This window comes from Carcharodon carcharias, chromosome 12 (assembly GCF_017639515.1).
Source record: "Carcharodon carcharias isolate sCarCar2 chromosome 12, sCarCar2.pri, whole genome shotgun sequence".
Taxonomy (NCBI): Eukaryota; Metazoa; Chordata; class Chondrichthyes; order Lamniformes; family Lamnidae; genus Carcharodon; species Carcharodon carcharias.
The window spans coordinates 73,589,796-73,611,906 of record NC_054478.1 but is presented as its reverse complement, the minus strand read 5'-3'; the positions used below and the strand labels follow the sequence as shown (position 1 = coordinate 73,611,906).

General features: G+C 41.0%; 2 protein-coding genes across 10 annotated transcripts in view; one reads left to right on the top strand and one right to left on the bottom strand.

Moving 5' to 3' along the window:
* fmnl2a (formin-like 2a) overlaps nucleotides 1–13,018 on the top strand; it is a 269,355-nt gene extending 256,337 nt beyond the window's left edge. Inside the window, exons 26-28 of one of the 5 annotated variants that reach the window (XR_005944561.1) lie at nucleotides 600–724; nucleotides 1,755–1,801; nucleotides 11,246–11,339. Coding sequence is in view for 4 of the 5 variants with exons in the window: in XM_041200688.1 (XP_041056622.1) it covers nucleotides 11,246–11,355 (110 nt within the window). In the remaining variant the exon portion in view is untranslated. Of the gene's footprint in view, nucleotides 1–599; nucleotides 725–1,754; nucleotides 1,849–11,245 lie in introns of all 5 variants that reach the window. The other 4 variants (XM_041200691.1, XM_041200689.1, XM_041200690.1 and 1 more) reach the window with 4 other exon arrangements.
* A 1,928-nt stretch (nucleotides 13,019–14,946) lies between these two features.
* The window catches only part of prpf40a (PRP40 pre-mRNA processing factor 40 homolog A), a 77,203-nt gene continuing 70,038 nt past the window's right edge, over nucleotides 14,947–22,111 (bottom strand). For all 5 annotated transcript variants that reach the window (XM_041200915.1, XM_041200917.1, XM_041200918.1 and 2 more), the window contains one exon: nucleotides 14,947–16,294. In XM_041200915.1, coding sequence (XP_041056849.1) covers nucleotides 16,202–16,294 — 93 coding nt within the window. In that variant the 3' untranslated portion in view covers nucleotides 14,947–16,201. The remainder of the gene's footprint in view (nucleotides 16,295–22,111) is intronic.

Genomic DNA, 22,111 nt, shown 5'->3' with positions numbered 1-22,111 from the left:
ACTAAAAAAATTAAACCATTCCATGTACAAGGGTGGGGGGGTGGGGGTTGTACACTAAGTGAACTTGGTGCTTTAGACCTTCATTTCAGATTGTAGTTAAATGCAATGGACTATTTTTAACTTTTGTCAGTAGTGTAAAATGGATGATATTGGATAGGCTGTCTATCATATTACCCCTACTGATTTTGATTTTGCTGTTTTACACCATCATTGTCAAAAGTTAATATTATCCCATATATGTTTAACATTCACTCTATTCTTCATTGTAATTAATTCTTACCCTAACACCAGATGTTTTTTGTTGTTGTCAGTTCTTTAACTGCTCATTTTAATAAATGCATGGTGTAATATTGTAAAGTTTGCTTTACAATTAACTCTTCAAAATAAGTGCTAATGTATACCTTGTCAATGTGAAAGGTTGTTTACAGACTCCAGCAATTGATGTTTCTCATAATGCTTTTTAACAAAATCTATTTTTTAAAATTATCTAAAATAACTGTACCTCAACTTAATTATTGACTAACCATATACTAGTACACTAGTTTGTTTGCTTCTTACTGTTTCCTCTTTGTCTTGTTTGGCTGTTATCTTCCATGCAGTGCTGAAGACCGTGCCCTTTACAGCCCGAACAGCCAAACGTGGCTCTCGGTTCTTCTGTGAATCAGCTTCCTCTGAAGATTCCCATTACTAAAATATTACATTTTAACAACTGAAGCTCTTAAAGGTTGCTTTTTTAAAATAAAACACCTACTCCTTTTTTGTTGGCCATGTGAAATACCTCAAAGAAGCGTGTTACTTTTGGGGAATTGTTTTTGCTCATTTTCCATGACAGTTGCATGTTTTAAAGTCACTGAGGACTTTATTGTGCATTCTGGCTGTTTCAAATGCATTGGTGTGGTATTGTTATATTGGCTGTTGTTCTTGTACATTACTTCATCGCTACACCATGCTTGTGCTATTCATTCTTACTGTAGCTGGTTATGTTAATTAAATGTTTGGTGTTTTGAATGGAAATGGTGTAATTGCCCTGCATGAAAGTATTATTTTTTGGATTTTGCAGTCAAACTAATGCATGAATTGGAAAGTGTTTGTATTGACGGGCATTTTTGCTTGCTTGCTTGCTTTCGGGCTACTCTGACTCTGAGTCATTTTTAATATGCACCTAACCTAAGCTATGGTAATTTCCCAGTGCATGCTGTATTCTCTGGCTTATATGTTTATGTGCATTTGCACAATGAATGAATTCAACCAGAAATGCTTGCATTGAATGACTTCTTGTCAAGAATCAAAACTAAACATGATCACTAAAGCATTTCATCTAACACAGCATGTGCATCTCAAATTTATTTTATTCTAACTGATTTGTCATTAAAAGACCAATTTTGCTGATTGTATCAACTATGATCATTTAATGAAATTTTAATGTTACTTTTTACCAACTTGGAAATTATGATGATTTGTGTTTAACTCAATTACATAGGGCTATGTCATGTCTTGTCTTGTTGAAGTCAATCTTCAAAGCAGCTTGTGAATTTGTTTCAACGAATTGAATTGTGAACGTGGACTCTGCCTTCCTCTACTCTGCTTCTGCTGTATCTGCAACAGCTGTCAAACCTGTTCTAACCTCTCCTTTGGTGGCTATTCTGCTGCAATGGCTAACCTGCACTGGAAATCTGGAACACTAGAATGAGTTATTTATTCCGCTTTTCTCTCTCTTTAAAAATTTAACCATCCTTTGTGTTTTTTCTGTTTAGCTCTAAAGAAGAATAATATCACTAAATTTCCAAATTGTCCCTCGAGGGTAAGGAATGTTTCTTGCACAGCGGTGGTGGAGGACGCACAGAGCTGGCAAGCATTGCTTTTTCTTGCTACAGCTATTCAATGGCAGACACGTGTAAAATATCCATATGATAAAGCAGAAAATGCAGGCTTTATCAATTTGTGATTACTGGAGAAAATTAATATTATAAGAATGAGTTTTTTTTCCTTTCAAAAAGATTCTTGATTACTGTTACTGGACTGCAGCTATGTGAGGGGTCACTTTCTGCAATGGTTCTCCCGCTTCTCTCCCGTAACTTTAGAGGAAATTCCAGATGAATGGTGCAAAAACACCATTTATGCTTCTTTTTAGGGTTTCTACAGGTCTTCCACTGAAGTTACAGTAGACAAACAGGAGAATCCCAGCAGAATTTTATTCAAACACACCTTGATCATCTGTATGGTGCTGTGGAAATTTACTTTTTGTGATTGATTGTGATTGGGCAGTTTGAATCGGAAATTGAATGGAATGTTCAATGATCTACAAGATATGTGTAAATCACCTCCAATTTATACTCTTTAAAATATTGAAAAGCTTGCCTCATCATATACTGCTTCTCAACCACAACTACTTATCAAAGTTTGTTTCCTTTGCTCCTAAGAGTTTAATTAGAAAAGAGGAGCATTAGTTAACTACTCTTGATAGTGAAACTTAATTAGGTGATATTCAGTTTGATGGAGCTGTTACAATGAAGTATATCCTGGAACTCTTTACAGTATAGGGTCTGATCTTTCTTTTGGGGCCAGGAAACTGATGTTGGGTCTGTTTCTGGGTCTTGATCCCCTCCCTTGTGGGGGGGAGGGGGGAAGCAGTCATAACCCCTAAAGTTTCATGGAGACAGCATGCAATTTGGGTGGAGGGCGGTTGGGCAGTTAGGCAAGTGCCAGCCTCATTTAAACACACTACAGCAGCCATTACTGTAGCTGCTGTTTGACTGAAGGAATGGATGCACCTTTGACGGAGGAAGAAAGGCAGAGGCCTGGCACTTGGGGCTGGGCTGACCTCGCTTCTTTGACTCTGACTTGGAGGTCCTTCTTGAGGCACTGAGACAGGAGGGAGGTTCTCTTTCTGGAGGATAGCAGGAGAAGGCCAGACAAAGCTGGCATTGATTGAGCTTGCAGAGACCATCAGCAAACATGTGGTAAGGAGAACAGGTCCAATGCTGGAAAAGGTTCAATGATCTTGTTCGTTCTTGGAAGGTGAGTGCAACACCAGACTCTCATGACGGGCCTCTGGGTATTCAACTTCCAGCAAACAGAGCAGCTAAGGAGCCTGAGGGTACAGTGCTGCTCCTGAGCATGGGTATTTACTGACCCCTCAGCAAGGTTCAGAGACATAGGGTTGCTGAAGACCTTGTTGATACACACAGCTTCTTTTGCATATAAGCAGCTGGCATTAGTCAGAGGCCAGCAGTGCATCTCTCACTTTTGTCCTTGCAGGAGAAAAGGGCACATAATGCCAGAAAAAGGGTGCACAGCAGAGGAGTAGTGCATATTGTGACTGCCATGGAGGAGGAAGCCATGGGGATTGCCAGGGTGGCAAGTCGGGGAAGGCAAGATGGTGGAGAGGGTGAAAATATGTTGTAATTGTTAAATGAAGCGAGTGGAGAACACTTCTCCACTCCTGACAGCATGTCAAAGACTCAGCTGCATTGGGAAATCTCTGCACTGCAGAGGCTTCTGCTCTCCAAGGCAGGTTCTCTTCATCTCTTCTATTGTCTCCCACAGATTCTGATGTGGATGTGGAGATTCCTGTGACAGCACCTGGGCAAACACTGGCATTAGAGACACAGAGCTAGCACTGTCACATCTTACAAGCACACTTTCCACCAGCTCAGATACAGTCACTGTGGTGGGTCCTTGCACACGATTAGATATGGTGACACTGGGGGATGAGCAGATCATGACTGTGCAGGAGGAGGTGAGAGGGGCAGAAGCAGTTGTGGGCAGTCTCCTTTGTTAAATGGAGAACAGACACAGCCCTCCTGAGCTAGATACAGATGCAGGACCTTAGGACTCACAGGAAAGAAGGCTCTACTTAAACCAGCAATAACAGATGTGTTCCCATATTCTGAGTTCCCTGAGACAGTGTGAGGTCATCAGCTGAGAATGGAGGAGTCCATTCAAATCTTAAGGGTTATCATAGTTCAGGGCTTTAAATGCGTGAGCTTTTCCATTGAGAGAGTGAACAACCTTATGGAGAGTCATATGTGGCATCTTACAGAGTGGATGCACGAGTAGTGCACCAACGTGCACAGAATGCATGCAATGCTCTGTAGCATGGACCGGTCATTGGCACTGGTGACACATAGTTCCTCAGAGTAGTGCCCTAGGCTCAACCATCTTCAGCTGCTTCGTCAATGACCTTCCCTTCATCATAAAGTCAGAAATGCGGGTGTTCGTTGATGATTGCACCATTCGCGACTCCTCAGATATTGAAACAGTCCATGTCCAAATGCAGCAAGAGCTGGACAATATCCAGGTTTGGGCTGACAAGTGACAAGTAACATTCACACCACACAAGTGCCAGGCAACGACCATCTCCAAGAAGAGAGAATCTAAAAATCTTCCCTTGACATTGGCATTGTCACCACTGAATTCCCCCCATCAACATCCTGGGGGTTACCATTGAACAGAAACCTAACTGGACCGGCCATATAAATACTGTGGCTACAAGAGCAGGTCAGAGGCTGGAAGTTCTGCGATGGGTAGCTCACCTGACTCCCCAAAGCCTGCTCACCAGGTACAAGGCACAAGTCAGGAATATGATGGAATACTCTCCACTTGCCTGGATGAGTGCAGCTCCAACAACACTTAAGAAGCTTAACACCATCAAGAACAAAGCAGCCGCTTGATTGGCACCCCTTCCAGATACATTCACACCCTCTACCACTGACTCTCAGTGGCAGCATTGTACACCATCTACAAGATGAACAGCAGCAAATCAAGGTTCCTTCAGCAGCACCTTCCAAACCCATGACCTCCACCACCTAGAAGGACAAGGGCAGCAGATGAATGGGCACACCACTACCTGGCATGTTCCCCTCCAATCCAAACACCATCCTGACTTGGAAATATATCACTATTCCTTCTCTGTTGCTGGGTCAAAGTTTAGGAACTCCTTCCTAATAGCATTTTGGGTGTACCTACACAACATGGACTGCAGCGATTCAAGGTGGCAGCTCATCTCCACCTTCGAGGACAGTTAGGGATGGGTAATAAACGCTGGCCTGGCCAGTGACACCCACTTCCCGTGAATGAATAAAAATAAACAGATATTTGGAGTAGGCGCACAACCTGGTGCTCCTCTTCAACCGTCCAGACTGCCATCCAAAGGCTGTCACCGACAAAGATGAAGTGCCACTCGTCAAGGGGCACCAATCATCATCATTGACTCCCTGACTCCTCTGACTGAGGGACCATCTGTGCATCAGTACCCAGTGACAGAGGCTGCTCCTGCTTTGACACCAGTGCAGCAACTTATGGAGGTTCCCCCATACTGGTACCTTCACGATGAGGACAACCACCATGTTCATATCAGCTGCAAGCAAATCCAAGTGAACAGGCTGCTCATCCACGACCACAAGGGGAGGGCTGCGAAGACTTGGCCAAGAGTGAAGGCCACCACTGGAGTTTGCCTCACCTGTAAATGTGCACTTTCTCTCTTATTCAACAGTAAGTAACTATTGAGACATGACTCCTGACATGTGAGCTTCCAAGAAATGAAAAGATGAAAAAGGTGATGAGAGGAAGCAAAGGTCCTTGAAAGAGAACAGAGAAACCTCATCCCTCATTGATGGTTGGGTAAATTTATTCCAGGCTGTCTTCAGTGGAAGTGTTCTCACAGACAGCTCACAGTGAATTCCAGACCATGCTGTCCTCCTGGGTTAGAAGGGCTTAGCTGAAATGTCCCTGGATCAGATGATCCCTAACTTTGACAGCATTCTGAAAAGACACTTGGGTCCATCGTTGGGCTGGACCACCTCCCTTCCCAGCTGGGACACCTTTGTGTTCTACATTTTCTCCTCCTCCTCTTCCACATTATCTTCCGTGCCCTGCTCTCATCCTTCGATAAGCTGTGTCGTTCCAGGGCCTTGCCTTCTTCAATGTTTGTACCCCTCTGGAGGGCCATGTTACAGGGAACGCAACAGATCATCACAATGTGTGAAGCCTTTGTAGGTATGGACTGCAGGGTGCTACCCCGACCGGTCCACTCACTGGAGTTGCATTCTCAGAAGCCCAATGGCCTACTCAGTGGTGATCCTTGTAAACAGATGGCTGTGTTTGCAGCACCTCCTGTGGTTTTGTTTGGGGTCATGTAAAGGAGTGAATGATGCAAGTGAAACCCACTGCCTTTTGTGCCTGGAAATACACTGTCTAGCTCTTGCAAACAGGGCATTAGTGACCTGTGAGATCAATGGTGTTCAGCCTTTGTGAGATGCTGCCAAGTTCGACTGCTGATCCTTGAAAGGAGCCAGAGGTGAAGAAGTTCAAAGCCAGTGACCTTTTCATCTACTGGAAGTGTTTGGAGAGCTGTGCTGTGAGGTGTAAGTCTTCTGCTATGAGGGTACAAAGCTTTGTGACCATCTGCCTGGAGAGTCGCAATCTCCTGTGGCACTGGTTCTGACATCTCATGATAGCTCCGTCTACAGTGGTAGCTCCTACACTGAGGGTATGGCCTCCATTGCCTCCTTGTCCCTTTCCCCTTTCCACTGCCCACCTTATGCCTAGGGTTCTGCCCCTCCTGCTGAGGATGTTGCTCCTCATTGCTACCGGACCCAATATCTGAGTTATGCTTCCATTGCCAGCTGTTGTCTGTCTTGCACTCAGCTGAAATTCCTATAGTGTGTGGGTGCCTTACCCCCTCCTCTTAAGCCCTGGCAATGCCAGGACAGTGAAGATCCCCTGCACTGCTCAAGTGCGTACAGTCCACTTTCTGTGCAATTTGTGAACATCCAATGGTACCTGTGTACCGATAGTTGAGTGCCCCTCTCAGCTGTGCTCCCTTTTATAGGCCCACCTAAGCTGGTGGAAGACCATAATTGGCTTCCTGCTCTGTTGCCACCTCCATGCATCTGGTCTGACCTAGCATGAAAAAACCTGCGCCCCCCACCAAAATCCCAAACTGGCCCACAGTGAACTTGTTAACTACTTTAATTGGACTTATTCCCAATTCAAGTGGGCTTCCAGGTCCCACCTTTCCCTGTCCTGATGAAACTTGAACACTGGCTGTTAGCACCCACCTGCCTCCGATTCTGCCCCTGCCCATAGTTTACTTATAATTTCAAAAGACACATGAAAAACACCATAACTGGCCATGAAATATATGTGAATACAGGACAGATTGTGGGTCTGTGTAAGAAGTTAAAAGATAGGATGTAGAGTACTGTCAGATTGGGAATATCCTAAAGGGATCAATGCTTAGATACTTAAGAATTACATCCTCTGTGACTCTGACTACAGTGTATTATCCTTTGTTCTTCTCTACCTCACCATTATATTCTATAAGGTTAACCTTCCAAACTCCTGTGTTATCCAGCTTGTGGCACTGCCCTTGTTTGCCTGTCCAACCACAACCTGCCTTACCCCCAACAATGGCTACTTTTGTTATCCTAACACCATCACCTCTCGGGTCTCCCAAGGATCTATCCTTGGCTCTTGTTTTTGATTCATCAACATGCTGCCTCTCAATGGCATCATCTGCAAGTACATACTCTGCTTCAAAATTTACGATGGTGTCGCCCAGATCAACTTCACTGCCAGCTGACTGACCCCATGAGCACAATGTTGTTCAGACTCCCTGTATGACATCAAGTTGTGGATGTGTCAAGGTTTCCTCAAAGCTGACCATTTAGGAATCACTTTTGACCTCTGTCATAAACTCCATTTCACTGATAGTACGTTCAGATTGAACTAGACCATTCAAAACCTTTGCATCCTGTTTGAAGCCTTACATCCTATCCAAATCCACAATTTTGCCACTGCTGTCCCAAACTTACCACTTGCTGCAGCTGAAACCTATCACTATGCTTTTGCCATGTCCAGATTTAATTTATCAAATATCCCCTTTATCGGTCTTTCCTACACCCTCCATAAACGTCAACTTGTTTAAAACTCAGGTGCCTGGATCCTGGCCACTTATCATGCTAATCTTACTCGCTCTTCACTCCCTCCTTGTTTCCCTTGCATTAAGTTTAAAACCTTTATCCTGGAACCCCTTCATGGGTCACTCCTCTCTGTCCCTTCAATTTCCTATACCTTTACGTTATCTTTCCTTCCTCCGACTCTGGCCTTTTGTCCATCCCACCCTGGCCTAGATTCTGAAATTCCCTCCCTAACTTCTTCTGCCTCTACATTTCTCAATCTTTTTAAAGCCTCCCAAAAGTCATCTTTTTGACGAAACTTTAGGCCCCTTAACTTACCATTGTTCATGTTTTTATTCCATTTATCTGTTTCCTCATTGCCCTGGTGGAGGGTACCTCAGGGTGTTTTCTCATCTTTATATAAATGCTCTGGATGTAGAGCTTGCAGACAACACTAGGGGGAGCGGTAGTAATGAATTTGTGTTGGTTACACAATTGGAGAGAAGTTACAAAGTGTGTGTGATGGAAGTATACAATGGATAAATTAGAATTCATATAAGTACACTTTGTTGAGACAGTGCAAGAGCTGAGTTTCAGTTTTCTGGATCTTCCTGTGGCATGGTGTGACCTCTCCCTGTTGTAAGGATGTGTCCCCACCCTGTCAGCTTTCCAGAGCAACTGTCTTTTCTTTGACAGAAAATGGCAGAAGTAGGTTTCAGGTGGGGAACATGGTGGTGGTGAAAGGGGGAATTGATAGGTAGTTGGGTGAGTGGCTCCCAAAAGATTTCAGAATGTATCTTGCTTCAGTGACCCCAGGAGCAGGTGCAATTTGAATGGAAAATCTGGACATGGGACTGGATTTTACAGGGCACTGTAGCCCTCGCCATCACCCCCCCCTCACTCCAAGCTACAGAGGTGGTGTTGAGCCCACCATGATCCTGACAGCTGCCCCGCAGCAATTTAACACTGGGAACAGTATTAATTGCTTTAAGGTAAGACTTCTGCCCCTATGTTGGGAGGGAGTCCTGTCTTAGACAGCTACTGGCCAATCGAAAGGCTAACAGCTCAGTAGCACCAGCTGTGGGTGGTGGCCACTGCAGTGACTTAAGGAAGTCCCACCATACTGAGGCAGCCAGGTAAGTCAGGGATCTCAGAGAGGGGGGTTGGCAAGGAGCCAGTTCAAAAGACTGGGGGAATCATTAAAGAGGGTTATGACCTGGGGGTTGCCTGATGGGCCCAGGGTACCCACTAAGGAGGTGTCTTCCACCCCCACCTTGCCTGACACCAGCCCACGCAGTGCAACTAGACTAACAACTTGTATTTATATAGCACCTTTAATGCAATAAAAGTGCTTCACAGGAGAATTATAATTCAAAATCTGCCACCAAAGTCATGAAATTACCAGAAGAATTCAGTGAGCATCAGAGACATTCTGTAAAAACTCTAGAGGTTATGCTCCACTGACGTAATTCCAGTGGGTCAGGGCTTCAGCCACCTACCTGTCATTGTCATATCCCAAACCTTGAGAATGGGGGTTATTTGAATAATAGGAGCACCTATGCCATTAATGATGTTGCATGATGCCCATCCTATTATGGCAGGATATCAGAATGGGTAATTTGCCTTTCTGTCATAAGACAGGATGTATTGAAATAGTTTAGTTTCATTGGATCCTTACTCTTGCTTCTCTTCCATTCTCATGTGGATACAATATTGAGCTACTTATGGACTAGGAATATCAGATCCTGCTTTGTGCAGGTGTACTTGCTGCTGGGCAGAACCGGCAACATTTCCAACTGATAAATACTGCCAGTATCTGCTCCAGAAGTGATATTTCTACAGAGGGGGTGGAATGATGAGAGCAACCATTCCTCCTCTCTCATGCAATTTCTGAAACTGGTTCTACCAAATTATATTTTTGTCTTCTCATCATTGCCAAATTTAGTGTTCTACATAGTGTAGAATCACATGGTAACGGACTCTCACAGCCCTGTTCTACAGGCTAAAAAGGAAAGCAATTTCTTGCTAGCCAAAAATAATGAAAAATGGACTTGATGAAGGTGTCCATCTCTTGCCACTATCCAGCTTCTCTGGTGTCGGAGGGTTGGGTTGTCGTTTTAAGGTTATGTCCAGAGCAACATAGGAGGGACCACCTATACCTCCATGTTCACGCAAGCATACTATAGTGGTATCACTTTATTTGTGTAGAAATTTTGGATTGATGAAAAAATTATCAGCATTGAAACGTCACCAGGGCTCTGAAAGTTCTGCAGCAAATTGTCTTAATCTGAATAAGTTTTAGTGCAAAAAAATGATGCTAAATTTCTGGGTTTGTTTCAACAAAGTTTGTTCTTTTTAGCTGTTTGAAATCAGTTTACTATGCATACCATTTCAGCACCTGCTGCTTAACGTTACAGCAATAGGTGCCACTTAACACAAGAAATAGAAGCAGTAGTAGACCACATGGCCCATTGAGCCTGCTGCGCCATTCAACATGATCATGGTTGATCATGGGTTTCTACACCTAACTGTCTCCACCTATTAGGTGGTAGCAATCATTGGAAGAACTCAAAAAAAATGAAATTAGCAAAAAAAGTAGTTAATTTTGCATTTAATTAAGAACATATTTGGCAATCAATTATTAGTTAGTGCTTAAAACATTCAGCTTTCTTGGCCAAGAAATGAGTTGTAACAGAGGCCCACCAAAGAAATAAAAAAATTAAAGTGAAGGCAAAGAGCAGAATTATTTGTTTAAAAAAAAGTTTTATAGCAAAACTGCAGACCAAAGTGTATGAGATTAAAGTATACTTGAACTAGAATGGATGAAAGAGTGCAATGTAATGAAGTGGATTGCTTCACAGTTCAGTTCAGCAGTGTGAAACCAGGCAGAAATGATTGTTTGCAATTAGCTATTGAAAATCACCACCTTTTAATTACTATATTTGCTAGACCATAAGACACCTTTTTTCTGAAAATAAATCATCTAAAATTACCAAGCACCTTATGCTCAAAAGTTATGTCTAAATATTTCTATTTAAAATCCTGATGCATCTTGTGGCTGGCAAATACAAGGTTGGACCTGGCTTTAAAAAAATCCAATTAATAAGTGAAGGAAGGCTTTGAGGGAAAAATAAACAGCTGAGGAAAATGGCATTTTGAGACAATTATAGGGATAACGGGAGTTACTCAATTCTGCAGTATTTGAAATGGTAGTTTTTCTCACTTGTACTTTCTGGAATTGATCATTTCACACAAGCTGCTTTGCAAGATGGTCTCCTCATTACATTTGATTTTATTCTTCATTGTTTTTACATTATCTTAATATGGCCTTTATTTCTACACAGATCTTAGGAACCAACCGTACAGGCGTGCAGATGCGGTGAGAAGAAGCGTGAGAAGACGTTTCGATGAACAAAACTTGCGCTCAGTGAATAGCACTGAATTGGCATTGTGATGGGAGATGGAAAGTGTTGAGAGTATGAGTGTGTTTGAATGATATGGTGTCTGCATGAAGCGTGCATTGTTTGTTACCACGTTTAACTACCGGAGTGGCATGCTGTTGGAAACTGGAGTTGAGGGTAAGAGGAAGAATCACAGGCAATCTGTGTGGGCTAGCAGATGTATTCAGCCCAAGCTAAGTGCCTCAATGTAAAATTTCCTCTCAAGCTACACAGCACAATATTGCTGCAGTGCGTAACTGTTGACATAACAACTGATAAGTTTTATTATATTAAATAAATTTTAACACCATTGTAACCTAAAATTAAGTGTGATCTTTAAATTGTTTTACATTTGACATGAAATTGTTGAAGCCAAGAAGAATAAGTTGAGATGCTTGTTGTTTGGTGGAAATGAGGAATAATGCATGTGGAATAGCTTGCCATAAATGGTTGAGGCAGTTATGTTATTGCGTTCATTTGAAGACTGCACACTGTATTTGCATTGCACAGAATTTTTTTGGCACTGTCTAACCAAGGCAGTGAATCAGAGTGGAATTTGGTAATTTAAATAGAAAAGCAACACTTATCTACAATGATAAACAGATAAAATACTATTGTGTTTCCCAGCAATATCAAAATGGAATGCATTGTGAGGACAAACAATGAAAGAAAATGTTATGTACTCATTAAATGTGGACTGTTGCGAAAAAAAACTTGTAGATATGACTAAGATATTAACTCCTAACTAAACAGTATTATTGAGCGTCTGATGACCAAAAGTAGAAATATTACTGGATACACAAAGGTGTAAAATTGTACATTAACAATTTTCAACGGTTGAAGTAGAAATGGAATTCATGTACTTCTTTGAATATGTACCCATTTGGCTTATTTTAATCTCCTTGGTTGCATTGCTTCACCATGTTGATTGTAAAGTTTATTGTATAGTATTTAACCACTGATCTCCTTCCTGTTTGCATTTGGCTCATGTGACCCACTTGTGACTGGCATTTTTTTTGTTTTGAACAATGTGTAGTTATATTTAGATAAAACTGTTCTAAATGTACAGATATTTTGCTAGGAAATCAATGCATTTTTATGGTTTTTTACAGTTTGATTCACTCTATAGCCTCTGGGTAATATTGTACATATTGTTTAAAAAATATTGCAACAACCTGTGCTATACAATTTGAATGTTATTTTAACTTATAGTTGTTTTTATATTTAACTAAAATGACAGTGACCAAGGCTTGGTTCCTTATTACCAGATTAACTTCAGCTTACAATTTCACTGTAAAATTTAGTTTTTAAAGTCATCTGCTTTTTTACTTTTACATGGTGTGTATATGGTGCATAGAACATGCCAAGATCGTGTCTTTTGTTCACTGGCAAGCAAACAAGGATGTTGACAAGGAAACTGCAGCGCTTAATTTTAGCTATGTCTTGGGTCATCTGACCATAAATTTTTATGTTAATACACAGCATCTAAATATTAAATTGCAAATTTGAGTAGAAGAATTTTATGCTGTCCTGGATCAGTGACTGGAATGTTGGCATGTTCTGCTCATGTACTTTAGTTTCCTGCTTGTTGGCAAAATAGAACTGTTTTAAGAAAAACTATTAAAATAGAACCCAGATTTGTTAATGGCATTTGGTCAAATAAACACCTTTACACTACTACGGAGAAATTTGTGGTTGAAATCTTCCTGAGTGTATTTCCAGTCAATAGCTACACAAACTTTCGCAACTGCATTCTACCTGTTGGATGGGGTGGAATCACTGCCTCTGCTCCAAACAAACAAAGTGCATCTCCATGTGTCAGGGGTCATGAATGATGTAGGGCTGGATCCCCATTGTCAGAAGAAATAACAGTAGCCAACTACAATATCACAACAGCATTGCTTCATCACAATAAGTAGTAGCTGGACATTTAAAGGGGTAGAAAAACCTTAAATCAAAACAGCTTCAGTCTTTGTAGAGATAAATTTGCACAGGCTGAAGGTGGGGAAGGTGTGCCTATATTTTGGAAGAAGAGCCCTCTATATTACAAGCTTATATGGACAAGTTGAGTGAATGGGCAAATGCATGGCAGATGCAATATAATGTGGATAAATGTGAGGTTATCCACTTTGGTAGCAAAAACAGGAAGGCAGATTATCTGAATGGCTATAAATTGAGAGAGGGGAATGTGCAACGAGACCTGGGTGTCCTCATACACCAGTCGTTGAAGGTAAGCATGCAGGTGCAGCAGGCAGTAAATGTTATGTTGGCCTTCATAGCGAGAGGATTAGAGTACAGAAGCAGGGATATTTTGCTGCATACAGGGGCTTGGTGAGACCACACTTGGAACATTGTGTGCAGTTTTGGTCTCTTTATCTGAGGATGCTCTTGCTATAGAGGGAGTGCAGCAAAGGTTTACCAGACTGATTCCTGGGATGGAGGGACTAACATATGAGGAGAGATTGAGTCGGTTAGGATTATATTCGCTGAAGTTCAGAAGAATGAGGGGAGGTTCTCATAGAAACCTATAAAATTCTAGCAGGACTTGTCAGGGCAGATGCAAGATGTTCCCAAATGGTGGGGCAAGTTCAGAACTAGACGGTCACGGTCTGAGGATACAGGGTAGACCATTTCAGAGATGAGAAATTTCTTCACCCAGAGAGCGGTGAGCCTGTGGAATTCACTACCATAGAAGTTGAGGCCAAAACATTGTATGTTTTCAAGGAGTTAGATGTAGCTCTTGGAGCGAAAGGGATCAAAGGATATGGGGAGAAAGCGGGAGCAGGCTATTGAGTTGGATGATCGGGCATGATCATAATGAATGGTGGAGCAGGCTCGAAGGGCCTACTCCTGCTCCTATTTTCTATATTAATCTTAGTACCATTTCCTGGACCTGCTCTGAGGAAAGTGATACTGACTCTCTCACCCAGTATTAGTCAAACCCTGTGTAAAGTTTCACTTAGCAAGATGTTATTTTTCTCAACAGTACTGGCTCCTAGTTAAAGGTCTATGCAAAAATAGCTGTGGATATTAGTTTACAATTTTGTTTTCACTCAATTCTCACATGGAAAAAAGTCAGAACCATGTAAGACAGTACAGGACAATCCTCTTCCACCACCTTGTAAAAATATACTATGGCATGAAAGGCTAACAATCCTGGAACAATATTTTTTGATGTAAGTTTCTGAGGCAGCCAAATAGATCCACTAAAGATACATTCCTACTTCACGAAGGTCACAGAAGGGCTACTTGTCATCTGCACATCTTTTCTCATACCACAAGGCTGCTTATTCCAATGAAGTGCAAGGATAACGTATTTATATTCAGACAGACAGCTTTGTTCTGGGACTGGAAGTGGTAGATTACCAGCCTTAATACTAGAATTCCAACTAGCTATCGAAGTAGCCTGTGCTTATCTATCTGAATAGGAAGAGATTAGTTATGAAGATTGTAATCATTAAAACACAACTAAACCTCCTCAATTATCCATCCTGCATCTGATTCCTGATGTCATAGACCAATACAGCAGGTGAGATGTAAACTCGTAGACTGTAAAGATGGCATGTTTTCTGTTAGTCAAGAAATAATGCAGATGTGGAGACTGATTTCAGCAGAAAACAAATTTTAATGTTTCTGTGATAAAACATACAAAAATATTCTGCTCCCTTTCTGAGCAACGCTTAAGTATTTCAGACACAAGTATATACAGAGATGGAAAATAAACCCTCTGCTGCATTTCATGCCTTGGAAAATTAAATTTTAGAACAACTTCAATAAAATTTGCAGTACTGTTTGGGAAAATGAACTCTTACTACAAGTACAAACTTATTTCTTTGCTGCATCATGCTCCAAATTTTTTTTTTGTATTAATGTTTTCCAATGGACAAAGACAAATTAGAATAAAAATGTCCTTGAAGAAATTACAAAATTAACTACAATAAAACAGGAATCAAGGCTATCAAGATTCAGAATAAATTTAGTTTTGAATTACTAATAGCAAAAAATCCTGCTACGTTTTTATGGCACACCTATCTAATATTCTTTCCATTTTAATACACTTAATAACAGGTTATTTGCAATTATTAATGATGGCCCGGAATCTGAAAGGACAACTCAAAGGTCCCAGGTCTCACAACACAGCTAGCTTTGCTCAGTTGGATACAAAAAAACTACTTGTGTCAGAAATAGTAGGTAGCTCACTCTTTGAACTTTATCATTGAGCCATGCTATCTTCAGAGCCACGACTAGTTCATTTATGTTCTTTATGATTACCCAAGATTTTCTCTCTTTACTTCATAATGTATGATGTCATAAATAAAGCTGAACCAAACAATAAAACTGTTCGTGGCTACTCCCACAATTGGAAGTCAAGCAAGCAAAGCGATTTTTGGGCAAAACTCTGGAGACTTCCTTAAGTCTTATCTTCAGCTTTCCAAAAACATTCATGAACTGCGTACAGTTTCTGACGTCATAAGCTTGCTGTTGGGTATGGAAATAGACCAGAAGTGACTTTTCAGGTTGTATACATTAATTAGGGTACAGGTGCTCTTTAAAGAAACTATGGGTAAGTTTTAAGACCCATGATGAATATAGAGTATCGTAGCATGATATGCACCCAAACTTAAGCTGGTTGATCTTGAAATCAGAAGGATTTATCTACATAATAAAGAAACTCTGTTGCTCACATATTGGAAGAAAGCTTGAGGGATCTGTAATGTTTTCATAAATCATCATATCCCATGTAAAAATTACAACAGGTGTCAAAACATTGGAAATTACATTTAATCCTTTTGAGTGTTTGTTAAAAGACTGCCCCTCACCCAACTTTTGACTTGGCTGATTCATACATACAAGTGTTAATTACTGGTCATCATCAAGTTGTTGCAGGAGAGTTCGCCTTCGTTTTTCCAGTTCTCCCTCACTTAGCTCGCTATCAGAGGTTTCCCAATTCGCCTGTGGACAAAAAGTACTGTAACAATCAGCTTCAACCAACAATCAATCTGCCATATTTCAATAATGCACCAGCATCAAATTTAATTAGAAAAATTAACAAATACAGGTGGTGCCTCATGTAAGTAGTTTATTTCCATTAACTTGTACTAAAAGTAATTTAAATAATTAAAAAAACTACTACACATGCTTCAATTTTAATTTCAGTAAATGGTATTAGAAAGATGGGGTAGTTACATCTATACTTATTTTTTTAAAAAGTCAACGTTGACATTTTCCTTTTTAAAAGCATCATTCAATTCTCATCCCAAATGACACAGGAATGTTCAAGGCCAAAACATAAATATGTCTACATGTCAATAAAACCAAAAGGTTAAAATGATGGACAAGGGACGGATAAAAATCTACCATGTATTGACAATCGCCATCAGGAAGCTTTTTGGAATTGGAAAGAAACCAATATGGCACCTATATCAAGAAAGGTGATAAAGCAACCCAGTTAATGACAAATATTAGTCTCGCATCAAGAACTAGTAAAACAATGGAATAAAGAAGTTTTAAAAAGTTGAAGATAACCATTTCCTAAACAACCTTAGCCAATTTTGAGAAAGTGACTTGCCAAGTAAACACTGAAAGCCCCAATATATACCTAGGCTTCCAAATCACTCAATGAAATTCCTCAAGAAAGGCTGGTACATGAGACTAAGGTACTGTGTATCTTAGATAACACTTGAAGATGAATAATGAATACCCTGAAAAAGTAACTAGTTTGAGGAGTAAAATTTGCAGGAAGGTTATTGTTTCGTGTTCAATGATTTCGTGTTCAGTGCTTTCTCAGTGACGGTCTTTTTGAACTGATCTAAAATGGCAGCCCACAGAGTGAGTGCCTTATGGCAGAGGTCAGATAGGGCATGTAGTGCTGTTGTATTTCAAAACCCAAACATCCCCCTTTTCCTAACGAAAAGACACATTTGCATGCACGATTATGTGTAACTGTGAGTTACCCACTATATGCCCACTGTTCTCATGTTTGTTCTAGTCAGTCTCTGCACCTGCATTGCATACATAGTCTTTAAATCGTGCAGGTCTCTTAATGGTATGTGTGCACATTGTCACTGGCTGTTTGTCTGGGTGATGTTCCTTGTCTGGAGAGTATCATTCCCGTGGCACTTGTTGCCATGGTACCTGCTGCCTCATTTCCTTTATTAGGGACAATTGGATTTCTGGGAATGATGGTCATTCTGTACACTGTACAACTGGTGAGATCCCATCTTCCTGACCAGTGAACTGCGGTGAAGGAACAACTTCGCTAGTTGTTCATATATGCCTGCAGTTGTGTCGGTATATTTGGTTATTCATTTCCACTGCGAACTTTTGAGCTGACAATATCTTTTTGCATGTCCCAAGTTGCCTCGTGAGCTGACTCCTGTTGAGAGTGTTGAAAGTTTGCAACCTGACTGGCTCTCCAATGCTTAGCTCGGGCAAAGGTTTGGTAGTCTTTTCAAAACGAAATTTGGCTTTCTGCCATTTCACTTTGATTTTTTTTTCCACTCATGCCTATTACTACTTCTAGTTTCAGTAGCTTTTTTGCTATTGGAAGAATATTTTCTGTGAGGCATGACATTAGTCTTTGGACTGGGCTACTTTCCATGCCTTCAGCTGGTGTCCTTCTCCACTCGAGAATCGCCTTATGTACATCAGTGCTAGATTTGCTCAACTTCTTGATTCCTTTGGCGATTTCCACAACCGTCTCAGCTTCTCCAATTGACTGGGGGTAGTGCGAAGATGATGTATAGTGTTGAATTTCCCAATCCTTTGTGCAGCGGCTGAATTCTCCACTTGTGAACTGAGGGCCATTGTCACTCATGACAATGTCTGGAATGGTGTAACGACAAATGTGCTTTCTGACATTCTACTATATCTCCTGTCATTGTTGAAGTTAGCTGGTCTAACTCAGAGTAGTCAGAATAGTAGTCTACAGTTACAAGATAATCAGTTCCTGCTATAGTGAAGAGGTCTACTCCCTGCTCCATCCATGGTCTGTCTGGGATATCATGTGTCATCAATGGCTCTCTAGCTTGTTTGGCTTGGTACTTGCTACAAGCACCACACTGGTCTGTGGTCTTCAATTTCATTGCTAATGTTTGGCCAGTAGAGCACTTCTCTTGCCTTTCTCAGATTTGATTCCTTGATGGCTTGCATGGATGTGCTTCAGCACCTCTCCTCTCATCTCCTTAGGGATGATGACTCTATTTCCTTTGTACAAGATGCCATCTTCGGCTGTCAATTCATCGTGGTATGCACAATATGCTCATGACTACAAGTGTCCCTGATACTCTCAGGCCATCCTTTCATCACTACTTCATGTAGCACTTGGAGAGTCGCATCTTGTTGGGTAGTTCTCTTGATTTGAGCAAGGTGCTTGTCTGTGAGATCCAATGTCTCTGCTGGGTTGATGACTTCCAGATCATGTTGAGCTGCTGCTTCATGTTGAATCGCTTGTCAGCACATTTAGGGTTACCAGCTCAAGCTTTGGACTTGCTTCAAGCTGAGATTTGTGGCCATTGCATTCCATCTATGACCTGGAACTCTAGATCTTCCGTCTTGCCATTGCATTGGACTCGAATTTGTCCTCTCAGTATGAGTATTGTGCTATTATGTAGCCTCAACCTAATGTTTGACTGCTTCAGTTTTGGATCGTCATGTTGAGCTACTTCGCACAGGGTCAGTGTAGGTCATTATGTTGTATTGATGCACCAGTGTCTATCTGACGTTTCTTGTTAACTTGATACTCTCCTTCTGCAGTCATCATTTTAACAGTCACAAACAGTTCCGACCTACAGACTTGAAAGAACCAACCTACTGTATCGTGCATAGTTCTTCATCAGACTCTTCTGCTGATATCTCTCCAGAGGCCATAGGCTTGTTTTGCTTTTTTCTCATCAGATAAGAAATGGTAAAAGCAAGAAGTCACTTGTGGAGTTGTGTACAGGTCCCCTAATAGTAACCACATGGTAGAATGGAGCATAAAGGTTGAAATAAAGGGAGCTTGTCAGAATGACACAGCAATAATCATGGGAGATTTTAATCTACACATAGACCAGAAAAGTCAGATGGGCAAAGGTATCCTAGATGAGGAGTTCATAGAATGTTTTTGGGATTGTTTCTTAGAACTGTGTGTTCTGCAGCGAACCAGAGAGCAGGCTATACTAGGCCTGGTATTGTGTAACGAGATGGGATTAATTAATGAACATAGTGAGGGTGCCCCTAGGAGCAGCAACCATAATATGATTGAATCTTACATTCAGTTAGAAGAGTGGGTCCGAGGCTATGTTTTTAAACTTAAATAAGGACAATTACAAGGGCATGAAAGCAGAGCTGGCTAAAGTGAATTGGCAAATTAGGTTAAGGGTTATGTCAATAGAGATACAGTGGCAAATATTTAAGGGGATATTTGAGAAAACACAGAATAGACACATTCCAATGAGTTAGAAGAAGTCGAAGGGTTGAACACACCATCCGTGAAAGTTTAAAGATAGCATCAAACCTAAAGAAAAAGTATAAATTGTGCAAAGATAGGTGGAAGGCCAGAAGATTGGACAGAATATAAGGAAAAGCAAAGGATGACTAAAAAGTTAATAAGGAGGGAAAAATTAGAGTACGAGAGAAAATGAACCAGAAATATAAAAAGAGATAGTAAGAGTTTCTAGATATATTTAAAAAGAAACGAGTTAACAAAGTGAGCATTGGTCCGATAGAAAGTAAGTCTGGAGAACTAATAATAGAAACCAAGGAAGTGGCAGATGAACTGAACAAGTATTTTGCATCAGTCTTCATTATAGAGAATACAAGTAACATCCCAGAAGCAGCTGTACATCAGGAAATGGAAGGGGGTGGGGGGGAGGAGGAAAATTACAATCACCAGAGAAACGGTCCTGAGTAAATTGTTGGGGCTGCAGGCTGACAAGTGCCTGGGTCCTGATGGACTTTATCCTAGGGTCTTAAAAGAAGTAGCTAATGAGGTAGTTGATGCATTGGTTTTAATTTTCCCAAACTCCCTAGATTCAGGGAAGGTCCCATAAGATTGGGAGATAGCAAAGGTAACTAACTCCATTATTCAAAAAGGAAGGGAGACAGAAAGCAGGAAACTATAGGCCAGTTAGCTTAACATCTGCCAGGGAAAATGTTAGAAACTATTATTAAAAAGCTATAGCAGGGCACTTGGATAAGTTCAAGGTAATCAGGCAGAGTCAACATGGTTTTGTGAAAGAGAAATCACATTTAACCAATTTATTGGCGTTCTCTGAGGAAGTAACGTGCTATGGATAAAGGGGAACCAGTGGATGTACTGTACTTAGATTTCTAGAAGTGCCACATCAAAGGTTATTGCAGAAAATAAAATCTCGTTATAGGAGGTAACATTGGTATGGATAGAAGATTGGCTGGCTAACAGGAAGCAGAGAGTAGGCATAAATGGGTCTTTTTCAGTTGGCAAGATGTAAAGAATGGTATGCCACAGGGATCAATGCTTGGACCTTGACTGTTTACAATTTATATAAATGACTTGGATGAAAGGATGGATGGATGGTTGCCAAATCTGATGCAAAGATAGGTAGAAAAGGAAGTTGTGAAGATGACATAAGGAGGCAACAAAAAGATATAGATAGGTTAAATGAGTGGGCAAAGATTTGGCGAATGGAAGAATAAAAGAGAGACATATTGTCTAAACGGTGAGAGATCTGCAGGGCTCTTGAGATGCAAAGGGGTCTGAGTGTTTTAGTGCATGATTTGCAAAAGGCTAGTATACAGTTACAGCAAGTGATTAGGAAAGCTAATAGAATATTATCATTTATTACGAGGGGGATTGAATACAAAAGTAGGGAGGTTATGCTTTAGTTATACAGAGCACTAGTGAGATCACATCTGGAGTACTGTATACTGTAAAGCTCACCTTATTTATAGAAGGATGTAAATGTGTTGGAAGCAATTCAGAGAAGGTTTACCAGACTAATACCTAGAATGGGTGGTTGTCTTATGGAGGAAAGGTTGGACAGGCTAGGCTTGTATCTGCTGGAGTTTTGAAGAATAAGAGGCGATTTGATTGAAACACATAAGATTCTGAAGGGTCTTGACAGGGTGGGTGTTGAGAGAATGTTTCCTTTTGTGGGAGAATCGAGAACTAGGGGTCACTCTAAAAAATAAGGGGTCGCCCATTTAAAACAGAGATGAGGTGAAATATTTTTCTCTCAGAGGGTTGAGTGTCTTTGGAACTGTCTTCCTGAAAAGGTGGTACAGCAGAGTCTTTGGATATTTTTAAGACAGACATGGATAGATTCTTGGTAAGCAAGGGGGTGATAAGTTATTGGGGGTAAGCGGGATGCAGTTTTGAGGTTACTATCAGATCAGCCATGATCTTATTGAATGGCAGAGCAGGCTCGAGGGTCCAAATGGTCTACTCCTGCTCCTTCTTCATATGTTCGAACACTTGTGTGCGAAATGATTCTGTTTCTTGCAGTTTTAAAACACTGCTTTCTCTGCGGTGGGCAATCCTTCTTTTCCTTTGTGTGATATCCTCCAGTGTTTGCATCTTGCCCTTTGTCTGCAATTGTGCTGCTTTTTCGACCTAGAATCTCTCTCAGCATAATGTGTCTCCTGGTCTGCATTTCTATACATGTCTATCACTTTTCTGAGCACAGATTTCTCCTCTTTCAGCGATCACTCTCTCAGATGCCTAAGAGTATTCTATCTTTAATCAGATAATCCTTTAGCTGTCCTAATTCACATGATTTTGAATGCTGCGTTATTGGAGTCACTTACGGT